The 12,468-nt window shown below is 50.2% G+C and overlaps 1 protein-coding gene across 2 annotated transcripts in view; it reads right to left on the bottom strand.

Moving 5' to 3' along the window:
* POU2F3 (POU class 2 homeobox 3) overlaps positions 1-12,468 on the bottom strand; it is an 87,801-nt gene that overhangs the window by 4,766 nt on the left and 70,567 nt on the right. For both annotated transcript variants that reach the window (XM_010830473.1, XM_010830475.1), the window contains exons 6-10: positions 12,280-12,362; positions 9,389-9,571; positions 8,844-8,985; positions 6,515-6,651; positions 4,101-4,262 (exon numbers count right to left, since the gene is read on the bottom strand). In XM_010830473.1, the coding sequence (XP_010828775.1) occupies positions 4,101-4,262; positions 6,515-6,651; positions 8,844-8,985; positions 9,389-9,571; positions 12,280-12,362 (707 nt within the window). The remainder of the gene's footprint in view (positions 1-4,100; positions 4,263-6,514; positions 6,652-8,843; positions 8,986-9,388; positions 9,572-12,279; positions 12,363-12,468) is intronic.

The following is a 12,468-nucleotide window of genomic DNA, read 5'->3' as shown; positions in this document are numbered from 1 at the left end:
GCTTAACAGTATATCTTGGAGATTATTTCACACCAGAAGTAGAAGAAACTATGTCCCAGTCCCAAGGACAATGTTCCAGTGAGACCCAAGGAGAAGACCGAATTAGAGCATTTTCTCTACCCTCTTCCTTCAGGATGCCACAAGTATTGTTGTTCCTGTTTAGTCGCTCAGTTGAGTCCGACTCTTTGCGACCACATGGACTGCATCGTGCCAGGCTCCTCTGTCCTTCACTATCTCCTAGAGTTTGCTCAGATTCATGTCCATTGAGTCAGTGATGCCATCCAACCATCTCATCCTCAGCTACCCGATTCTCCTCCTGCCTTAAACCTTTCCCAGCATCAGGGTCTTTTCCAATAAGTCTGCTCTTTGCATCACGTGGTCAAATTATTGGAACTTCAGCATCAGTCCTTCCAATGAATATTCAGGGTTGTTTTCCTTTAGCATTGACTGCAAGTATTAATGTGACTATTTATTTAACATCTTTCTCCCTGACTAGGCTGGAGACTTCATGAGGGGAGTGTGATGCTTGTGTGGTCCCCTGCTGGATCCTCAGTGTCTGCTGCAGCACCCAGAACTTGGCAGGTGCTCAGTATCCAATGCACGATGAGAATGCATGATGCTCCTTTATGGCTCTTCCATGCCTCCCACTTCTTTTCTCCACATTGGTGTCCCCAGCTCGGATTGAACTGAGGTGATAGCTACCTCCCAACTATTCTAGACAAAGCCCCATCTTTAAAGATTCCAAATCTCTCATGGCATAGTTCGGTTTCCTTCACGTGGCCTACAGTGCCCTACAGGATCTAGCCCGCCTACTGCTCCAGCCTCCTCATTCACACAGTCTCCCTCCCTGTGTTCCATTCCAACCTTCTGTGCTTCCTCTCCCTGCCCACCCCAGCCTCAGGGCCTTTGCCCACACTGTTTCATCTGCAGAGAATGTTCTTCCCAACACTCCCTCTGCCCCGCCATCCTGCTCCCCTTCCCCACCTCTAACTCAGACCTTTACCCCATTCGAGTCTACTCTTTCTTCTGCCATCAACTTGACCATCATTCCAAAGAGAAGTCCCTGATACCTGGACTAGGTTTGGTCCCTCAAATACCCACACGCCTTCTCTGGAGGCTTCATCACAAATTGCATTCTGTTTAATGTCTGTTTTCCTTGCTAGACTCTAAGCAGAGATCACCAATAACGATCCTGTGCACTGCCACATCTCAGGGCCAAATAGTGTGTGCTCAATAAATATTTAAGAAATGAATGGTCAATGAACATCATATTGTCTCCAACTTCAAATTGTCAATGGCTCCTCATAGCTTCGAGGGTAATTTAGCATCCATGGCCCACCATGATCCAGCTCTCCTCAACCTCCTGTCTTAGGCCTAAACCCTTAGCTCCAGCCAGAACAAAAAGCTTGTGGTTCCCCAGATGCATCATGTTGTTTTAGAATTCAATGCCTCTCACAGACTATTCCTTCTGCTATGCTGTTCTTTTTATGAATTCCCAACCTGTTCTCCAAACAAATTAGGGAGTCAGCCCTCCTGCATCCCATCCTGATTTGGGGGTCTTTCATCGGTGTTCCCACGGCAATCCTTCAGGGCTCCTTACAGCTGCTTCACCCACTTCATTGCAATTTCTTGCCTTTTCTGGCTCCACCTTCATATTTTCTCCCCTCGGTCCTCTTCCTTTGCCCAGCCCTCAAATGCTGGTGTTTCCCAGGGTTGGGATTTCAATTTTCTTCTTTGCTTCTTCTGTACAAATTAAACAGGTGAGACCCTCCTGACCCAGGATGCCAACCACCACCTGTGTGCTTATGACTCCCCAGCTCACTTCTCTATCCTGGCTTTTCCTTCTGAACTCCAGACCCATTATTCCAAGTGCCCGGGGACTTTCCTACTTGGGTGACCCATAGGCCTTACTGTATATCATAATGGTGTAAAGAACTAAAATGGGACTTCTTTGGAGATCCGGTGGCTAAGACTCTGTGCTCCCAATGCAAGGGGCCCCAGGTTTGATCTCTGGTTAGGGAACTAGATTCCACATGCAGCAACTAAGACTCAGCACAGCCAGATGAAAAAAAACAAAAGGAACTGAAATAATTTTTTCCTACTCCTAAGCCAGCTCCTCCCCTACGTATAATTGTTCCGTCATCGGCACCAGCTTCTACCCAGTCAGTCTGGCCTGAATGCAGAGAGGCATCCCAGAGTACTCTCTTCCCTTTATGGTTCTCCCTGCCCCCACCCAGTTTTCAAGCTATTAACCAAGACCTAATAATTCTACCTTCTAATTATCTCCTGAATCTCTCCCATGCCCCTCATCTAACCAAATGGCTTTGCTTCGGCCTTCATCCTATCTTTACTGGATAACTGCGGTCACATCTAACTCATCTCTGAAACCAAGCCTGGTGCCTCTCAAGCCACCCTCTATGACTGCAGTCAGAGTGGTGGTTCTAAAAAGCAAATTTGATCATGCCAGTGCCCTGCTTCAAATCCGTCAGCAATTCCCCAAGCCTTCACCTCCCTTACCCCTGCCCACAATCCCTTCCATCTGGCCCTTGCTGATCTATGCAGTCTTATCTGTCAACAGTCCTCCCCATGGAACCACCTGCTGTTCCGTGCCCTCTTCACCCTGCTTCCCACCACTGCACCATGGTTCTTCTACTTTCTCCTCTGGGAACTCTACCCGCTACACACTTACTTGCCTCTTCACTCCTTCTTGTCTTTTTAGACTCAGCTCAGGCATTAATTATCTCCTTGGGGAAGCCTTCCCTAACCACCACCTCCCGAGGCTTTGTTAGCTGCTACTCCTAAATTCTCTGAGAGAAACCATCGTGTTGTCTGCCATTTGATTATTTGTCTGTCTCCTCTGCTAGGCAGTGAGGTCCTCCGGGACAGGGGACAAATATTATTTATTTGTGTATCCCCAGCACTTGGTACAAAGAACAATACATAGTAGATGGTTGATCAATGTTTGGTGAAAGAATAAACAATAGTATGCGTTTATGAAATATGCCAGGATGAGGCTGGATTTCAGCCACCCTTGAGTGCTAGAAACATGGGGACAACACCATTACCCCCACCTCCCTTAATCTTCAACCTTCACCAATCCCAGGGATGGAGAAGATATTTTCTACCCTCCAGGCCTCCCAGTCTGCCTGAACTTCAAATCACTCCCAGCCCTGACTTCTCCCCTTGCATTCTAGATTCCTAGATATAACCATCTACTTGACACTTTCTCTTGGATGCCTAGGATGTTAAGTCTAATATAACCAGCTCTAAATTCTCTGCTCACCTCCCCACCCTTCAAACCTGTTCCTCTACAGTCTTTATAATCTCAAAAAATGGCAACACCTGCCAATGTGTTGCTCAGGTCAGAACCGTTGAGGTCAGCTTGGCCTCGTTTTTCGTACTTCCTGTCTGAGCTAACAGCACACGTTGTTGGCTTCATGGTGGAAATCCATTTAGAGTCCAACCACGTCTCCCCCCACCATGCCCTCCACCCTAGCCCAAGCTTCCACCCCTCGAAGCTTGATTGTTGTAACTTTCTCAGGTGGTATCCTGCTTCCACACAGATTAATCTCCAAATGGCAGCCCGTGGCAGCTCTCTAGTGGTATCTTATTTCACTTAAGATGAAGGCCAGGATCCTTTTGATGGCCTCTAAGACCTTTCCTTAGTGAATGGGTTCCTGTTCTGACTTCATCTCCCGCTCCTCACCACCTTCCTTGCTCTGCCCTGGTGACACTGGCTTGCGTGCTGCTCCTCAAACATGCCAGCTCTTCTCATTTTCTGGTCCCACTACCTGGAACAACTCTTTCCTCCAGATATTTATATTTCATTCCCTTTCAATACTTAGATCCCTGATAAAATCTCACTTTATCAGAGAGGCCTTCTCTCACCCCTCTACTGAAACACCAGCTCCTTACCATCACATTCTATCTCCTTATTCTTCTTTACTTTATATTATATATATTTGATATGTAGTATCTCTTTGCTTATTTATTTACTCCATACTCCCCCACCCCATCTTCCTTAGGATGGGGAAGATTCTTGGCCTCCAGGCTTCATCTCCCCCAGTGCTTGGCAGGCAGTTTGGCTCCTGGCCACTCACCAGCCGGGAACTGTACATGGGTGATTTGATGGGTGTGGCCACAGGGCAGTTGATTCGCTTCTCCTTTTGTCGTCGGTTGCAGAACCAGACCCTCACCACCTCCTTCTCCATGGACAACTGCTCTGCAATCATGGAGATCTCCTCAGAGCTGGGTTTGGGGTTCTACAGAAACCAAAGGGACAGAGCCATCAGGAGGAGAAGGGAACAGGACCAAGAATCGAAGGTGGGGGAGAGATGTTCCAGGAAGCAGGATAGAACAATAGATGGAGCAAAAGCTTTAGAATCAGACCTAAGATGGAATAGTGGTTTTAGCCCTTACTCTGTGGCCTCAGGAAACTTTCCCAACCTCTCTGAGCCTCAGTCTTACCATCTATGAAAAGCTAAGCTAAGTCACTTCAGTCGTGTCCGACTCTTCGAGACCCCATAGACGGTAGTCCACCAGGCTCCTCTGTCCCTGGGATTCTCCAGGCAAGAACACTGGAGTGGGTTGCCATTTCCTTCTCCAACGCATGAAAGTGAAAAGTGAAAGTGGAGTCGCTCAGTTGTGTCCGACTCCTAGCAACCCCATGGACTGCAGCCCACCAGGCTCCTCCGTCCATGGGATTTTCCAGGCAAGAGTACTGGAGTGGGGTGCCACTGCCTTCTCCAGAACCATCTATGAAAGGAGAGTAATAATGACTACTGTATAGGATTATTGTGGAGACTGAAGGAGAAAATGTGTGTCAACTGCCAAGTGCAGGGCCTGACATAGGGTGGAGGCTCTCCTCTCACTTCTTATCCAGGAGAAGTTCTGAATAAAGAAGCTGATGAGCTTGGTGGGGCAGGCTGAATCCCCAGAACCCATGTTCCCCTCTCTCCTCATAATCTGAGGAAAACTTCTCTCAGCTGGTTTCTTCCTGCCTACCTCAGAATAGGAAATGCTAGTTAAAACACGTGGACTCATCAAGACTTCAGAGGAGATAAGCATGTGTGTGTGTGTGTGTGAGTCGATAAGTCGTGTCTGACTCTTTGCGGCTCCATGGACTGTAGCCTGCCAGGCTCTTCTGTCCATGGGATTTCCCAGGTAAGAGTACTGCAGTGGGTTACCATTTCCTTCTCCATGGGATCTTCCCAACCCAGGGACTGAACCTACATCTCTATGTCTCCTGCATTGGCAGGTGGATTCTTTCCCACTGAGCCATCAGGGAAGCACATACATTTGTATACATACTCAAATATATATATATATATCCATCACTCCTTTGTTTTGACCGCTTCCACCCCCAACTCAATCTTTGATCTTAGCCCCCTTTCTCTCCTTTCTACAGCCTCCCTTACTCTTGCTACTCTGAGAAACTTCAGCAAAAGGAAAAGCCAACTCTTATCATCCTGCCAGCAGGATGCAGCCATCAAGTCCTCAGTCACATGCATGGGGGAATCTGCTGGGGAGGCCACAGTCCTGGAGGCCTGGGGCCTGCGAGGCAGAACTAGGCCACGGGTACATCCTTGAGGGACCTGAGCGGTGTGGATGGAAACTCTGGAGGCCGGTCCCTAAGGGACCCTGATTAAAGGCTCTTTAGGCCACACATGTTTATCCCTCGTCTCTTCCCCGGCTCCCATGGGGCACATAACTGGTATTATTAGCTTCCACATATTGACTCCAGAGTACACTTTTGCTGCAAGTCCCAAACAATGTGTGTATGTAATACGATCACAAATATTTAAGTGTATGTGAAGTGAAAGTGTTAGTTGCTCAGTCATGTCCGATTCTTTACAACTCCCTGGACTGTAGCCTGTCAGGCTCCTCTGTCCATGGGATTCTCCAGGCAACAATACTGGAGTGGGTTGCCATCTCCTTCTGCAGGGGATCTTCCCGACCCAGGGATCGAACCCAGGTCTCCTGCATTGCAGGCAGATTCTTTACCATCTGAGCCAGCAGAGAAGCAAGTGTATGCCAAAGAAAGAAACAGAGGGACATACATAGATGACATTTGGTGGTGAATTTTTTTTCCTATTTCCCTGCATTTTCCAAATTCTTTACAATGAGTATTTATTTTACGTATATAATTTGAAAAATACAAAGCAATGTGAGGAAGATAAAGAATATATACACAATGTCCTGGCTTTGCTTCCTTTATCTCAACTGGATACAGATACAATCCTCTCCACTAGGATTCTAGATCCCAGTCTAAATCTCTCGGCTCAAGGGATCATGGGTACCAAATAGAGGTCAGAGCCAGCAGGGTCTGTGGGGGAGGAAGTTTCTGGAGCCCAGCCTGTCACTCAAGCACCTGGAGAAGGGGCAGGTCTCTGTTTCTGACCCTTTCCCAGGGCAGGTGTTGGGGGCTCGGGGGTGGTGCCCAAGGATGTGTGCGTGTATGCTCACCCTCCTGTGCAAGTCAGCCCACCTGCCCCCACCCCAAAGATCTGCTCACATCTTGAAATCTCTTCTCCAGAGTCAGACGGATGTTGGTCTCAATGCTGGTCCGCTTCTTCCTCTTCCTCCCGAACACCTCGCTGAGGGCGGGGTAAGAGTTGGGGGTGCTCATCGAGGGGTCCGACGGGGAGGATTCTGTGTGGAGCGGGAGAGGAGAGGAGGCTCAGAGAGGGGAAGGCAGACGGTACAGGCTCTGTCTCCCTGGACTTGAGGTCCCATGACCCTCTCCCAGCAGGTCCGCGGCCCCACCCCTCGCAGGGGAGCATGAACAGCCTGAGAATCCTGCTTCTCCTCGCTGCTCCGGGCAAAGGTCCTCCACGCCTCCCACCTCGGTGCCTCCAGCATTTGCGGTCATGGTTCAGGGACACCCAGACATCAGCGGCATGTGTGGGTGTGAGTGGGTGAGGGCAGTGGCACTCACAGGTCTGTCTTTTACAAGGAGGCCTGGATGTGAATCCTGAGGGAAATGGGAACTGGGGTTTTGAGCTAAAAGCAATGGCCCTTGGAGGCCAGAGGCTAGTGTGAGGCCACTTCCTTTGCAGCGTGAGTGCTGCAGCTGAGGTGGTGTGAGGGGTCAACTGGGAGGGCCCTCCAGAAGCATTCAGGCGCAGACGGGGAGTCACACCAGAAGAGATCTGCAAGGTCCTTTCCCAAAGATCCTAAGACTCTCTGGTCATCTCTCTCAGTTCAGCGCTCCAGTAAAACCTGCCAAAGGGACAGCCTGGTGGGGACGCTTCCTTACCCACTCCCTTGTTTCCATGTGGAAGGACTTCCAAGAGGGTCCCATCCTTGGCTGCCCATCTCCCACTCTCCTCTTTATCCTTAGTAACCACTGGGAAGTGAAGTGTTAGTCACTCAGTCATGTCTGACTTCTTGTGACACCATGGACTGTAGCCTGCCAGGCTCCTCTGTCCATGGGATTCTCCAGGTAAGAATACTGGAGTGGGTTGCCATTCCCTTCTCCAGGGTATTGACCCAGGGATCAAACCCGGGTCTCCTGCGTTGCAGGCAGAATCTTTACCATCTGAGCCACCGGGGAAGCCCCATAGTAACCATTAACCCACACTATCTACAGACTAGAGCCCAGCCCCACCACTGGCTCTTCTCCTCACCCTGGGATGACTTTGTACTACCCCCATCCTTCCCCCAGGGACGTCTGGCACTATCTCGTGGCATTTTGGGTGTTACAACAGGGGGCGGGCATCTAGTGTGTAGAGACCAAGGATGCTGCTAAATAGCCTATAATTCATGGGGCAGCTTCCATGAAAAAGTACTGTCTGTCCCAAGATACTGCTGCTGCTGCTGCTAAGTCGCTTCAGTCGTGTCCGACTCTGTGTGACCCCACAGACGGCAGCCCACCAGGCTCCCGCGTCCCTGGGATTCTCCAGGCAAGAACACTGGAGTGGGTTGCCATTTCCTTCTCCAGTGCATGAAAGTGAAAAGTGAAAGTGAAGTCGCTCAGTCGTGTCCCACTCTGAGTGACCCCATGGACTGCAGCCTACCAGGCTCCTCCGTCCATGGGATTTTCCAGGCAAGAGTACTGGAGTGGGGTGCCATTGCCTTCTCCATAGATACTGCTAATGCTGGTTAAGAACCCTATCCCACACTGTTCCCTGACACCAAACTCTTCCATTCATTATTCCAAATGTTTTGCCCCTGGCTTATACCCTGGGCCTCCTGGAATTGCCTCCATGGCCACCACGCCTGACTGAATCCTCCTGCAAACCCCACTCCTGCTGGAACACTTTCCCAAGTAACTTGCTGGCCTCTGAAAACCTACTCAAGGATTAGCCAGATAAAGATCTTTTGTTGTGCCTGTTGCCTCCTCCTCCCGGCCATGAGACCCTGGAGAGCCCCCTTCCCTATGCCCCTGCTCTAGACCCAGTCCAGACAGTAGTCTGGGTGTGTTGGCTCTGGAGACCCCACCTTTGTCTCTGGTGAGCAGTTCTATGGTGAGGCCAGGCAGGTCCTGTCCCCGGTGTCTTATTTTTCTGTTGGTTCCAGACTCAGGAGGAGAGGAAAGGGCCCTGTGTGTTGACCACTGAAAGCCCCAGCATAGATCAGTCACCAGCCCCTTTCTGCAGACCTTCGAAGGCAGGGGTCCCCCACCTCTGGGATCTAATGCCTGATGATCTGAGGTGGAGCTGATGTAATCATAATAGACATAGAGTGCACAATACATGTAATGCGCTTGAATCATGCCGAAACCACTCCCCAACCCTGGGTCTGTGAAAAAATTGTCCTCCATGAAAACCAGTCCCTGGAGCCTAAAAGGTTGAGGACCACTGCTCTAAGGCACCATCCATCTTCATGTCCTCAAGGCCTACCTGCATCGTTCAGCCACTTCTCCAGCAGCGGCTTGAGCTTGCACATGTTCTTGAAGCTCAGATTGAGGGCCTCAAATCGTGAGATAGTTGTCTGGCTGAAGTCATTACCATACAGCTTTCCCATGGCCAGACCCACATCGCCCTGCACGTGGGGGTGGAGAGGGAGGAACTTGATTGACAGGTCCCTTCTCCCCTTTGTCCACATCCCCCACCATCCTAGCTCCTCGCCACACCTTTTGAGCTCCCACCCATCACCCTGGCTCCCTTCCAGGTTTCTTCCTCTAAGATGGAAACCTGGTTACTTCTCTCCTTAGACTCTGAGTGGTGTGTGCCTTGCCTCTGGCCTGGCTCTCATTCCTTGCCCCCTCCATCAGCAGGGTCCCCGGCTTCCCTACCAATGGCACCTGTGCCCCATTGCTAGGGGACACAGGGGCACAATGGGTTTGCCCCGAACACCATGAGCTTGAGGTGCTCTTACACCTACACTTAGGAAGTCCAGTCTCTACTCAGCCCGAGTTCTTCACCTCCTCAGTCCCAAACCAAACCTGTGTGAAGCCCAGCTTAATGCGCCTCTGCTTGAAGGTCTTGGCAAACTTCTCCAGCTCCTCTAGGTCACTGGGCTCGTCAGCTCCTCCAGCACTGGGGAGATGCTTGGGCACAGGGAGATGCTGAGATGCTTCCAGATGGGGTTCTAAAGAAGATCCTGGTAGCCCAGGGCGCCCAACTGCCTAAGAGGAGACACACACCAAGCTCACCCACAAACAGTCAACAGATGAAATGGCATTCTCTGAGCTTTTTGCACTAAAGCCCTGCTTAGAGGCTAACAGGTTAGATTCCTATTATGTCAGTGTTTGGAAGTGGAAATTGGAGTTTCTGTGAAGGGACTGGGCTTCCCTGGTGGCTCAATGGTAAAGAATCCCTGCCAATGCAGGAGATGCAGGTTTGATCCCTGGGTTGGGAAGATTCCCTAGAGAAGGAAATGGCAACCCACTCCAGTATACTTGCCTGGGAAATCCCACGGACAGAGGAGCCTGGCGGGCTACAGTCCATGAGGTCGCTCAGACATGGCTTAGCGACTAAACAACAACGACGCGAAGGGACCAGCAGGAGCAGCTAGGGCAGAAACAGGAGTGTGGGACAGGGCGGTGGCCTTTCTGGGCTTTAGCCTATGACTCAGTTTGACTCTGAGCAGGTAACTTCCTCCTTTCAGTTTTCCACCGTAAAAGGAGCTAGCAGGGTTGTCTACAAAGATCCCCAAAACAAATCTCAAAATGGGATAAGGAGAAGGTTGTTTGTCTCGTCTGTTCTTTTCCACAAAGCAAAGTGACTGAGGTGTTCAACAGGCATTAACTGAAGATAACAGTGGGCATCTGAGACTCATTATGTTAATGGAATTCCCATAAAATTCCAGACTCTCGTGACCACCATTTTACTTTCTAAACCATCATTTTCTTTCACGAGAATATTTTGCTTTCTGCTTTTCTTTTTTTTAAAATCAAAGGTATTCCACTACTATCCAAGTGCCCCTTGATCGCATTCATGGTTGCCAGGAGATGTTCTTTCTTTAGTTTATGTTCATAGAACAGACTCTTATACCTGGAATCCAATTTATGCCTATTGGGGTCAGGAGTAAATCGAGCTCGTCCGTGAAAAAGGCATGGAGCCCAGGCTTGGGGTCCTAAGGGGCTTATATCCAGGGCAACGGCTGTGCTGCTACCCATGTGGATGAAGTGGCCTAAGTCCACTCTTTTATCTTCCTTTCCAGTTTACTCCTTTCCAAGCCTGGGATTAACTTTAGTCTTTTCTTCAGGCCTCCCATTCACACAGGCAACCTTGTGATGACCAGAGAAACGTTAAGGACTCTTTTCCTCGAGGGAGGTTATTTTAGAACAGAATGATTTGAAACCATTAGGCTTTGAACCTTTTCAGTGGGAGACTGGGTGGCGCAGACCAGACCCTCAGGACAAAGCCCATGTCCCACCTTCACATCCAATCAGCTGCAGAACTGCTTTGAGTCAGCTTCCCCCACATCCTCTGTCAGCCCCTCCTTTCTGCCCTTACTCGTTGCTGTTGTTGAGTTACTAAGTCGTGTCTGACTCTTCGACCCCACGGACTGCAGCACACCAGGCCTCCCTGTCCTTCACTGTCTCTTGGAGTTTGCTCAAACTCGTGTCCACTGAGTCAGTGATGCTGTCTAACCATCTCATCCTCTACCCTTACTGCTACCACTCTGAGTAGGTCTCTTTACTGCTGCCTCAGGATGATCTTAATAATCTTCCAGTCTTTCTGCTTCTGGTCGCACCCGGCTCTTGTGTTATAAGTCACATGAGTTGATCTTCAGAATCCTCTAAGATTTATTCCAGATCTAAGTCTGTGGTGATGATATTCCGCTAGCAGTAAGGAAGAGGTCTGAGAGCTTAGGACACTGGTGTCCTCGTTTCTATTAGCCACTAGGTGGCACCCTCGGCTCTTCCAGAAGTTCAGTGGACTCCAGCACTGTAAAGCCAGGGGCAATCCATGGGGATTTTAGCGCAGAGAAGGGATTAGGATCTCTGCAGTCATTCCCAGCTCTTCTACACGTCGGATTCTGCAGAGCCATCTCATGCAGTGGTGTAGGGGTTAACTGCACAGGGGCAGCTAATGAGGGGGAGGGGTGGCAGCTCTGATGTAACTCCAGCTGCTCTGGCCAAGCCACATTCCCTGGTATGAGGCTGCCTCTGGCCAGAGGATGTGGTGCCTTTTTTTCTCACTGGCAAGCAGGTGCTGTGCGGCACCAGGGCAGCTCTGCAAAGGGCCCTCTTGCAGACCTCAGTCTTCCCAACCCAGGGACCTGTCCACTACAGAAGCCAATCTAGAAAAGCAATCATATATATATATATATATATTATTATTATTATTTTGGCCCTGCCACGTGGCACATGAAATCTCAGTTTCCTGACCAGGGATCAAACCTGTGCTCCCTGCAGTGAAAGCGCGAGTTCCCTGGACCACCAGGGAAGTCCCTCAAAGAGTGGGTTCTTAAGAGAGGCCCAGAGATGAGAGACCTTGTCTTGGTGTTCTCCTGACATCAAGCCTGTGGCTCTCTGGTCTCCCCCTTGGGTCTTGAGAGTACCAGGAGGGCGGCAGTAACTTTAGTGTGTCTGGAAAGCTAGCTGAGCCCTGCAGAGCACTGATGCAGGGGCCTGATCGGGGATGGAGTGGAATGCGCGCGTCCAGAGCAGGCTAGCCCAGGAGCTGGAATCTCTGGCTTCTAATTCTGGCTCCACAAGTGACACTGGGTCACTCATTTCCTCCGACTGTGGCTTGAATTTCCTCCTCTGTGTCAATGGGGACAATCCCTTGCTATTCGCTCTCCCCAGAGGGAGAAACCAGGGAGCTTAACTCCATCAAGAGCTGAGAGGTTCCTAGAGGGGAGAGGAGGAGTACGCGTGTTTACCTGGGATGTGAGGCCAGGCCCCGTCTGCGGAAGGAGGAGCGAGCTCTGTTGTTGCGGAAAGGGGAGAAGATTTGGCTGCAGACCTGGGTGAAAGGGGAAGAACAAAGCAACAAACGCCTAAAATCCAGGCCAACTGAAAGACATGCTCTACGTAATAACTGTCCCCACCCCCCTGCTACCTAACCCCCC

This window comes from Bison bison, unplaced genomic scaffold, assembly GCF_000754665.1.
Source record: "Bison bison bison isolate TAMUID 2011002044 unplaced genomic scaffold, Bison_UMD1.0 scf7180017864518, whole genome shotgun sequence".
Lineage (NCBI taxonomy): Eukaryota > Metazoa > Chordata > Mammalia > Artiodactyla > Bovidae > Bison > Bison bison.
This window is presented reverse-complemented; position numbering and strand designations above follow the sequence as displayed.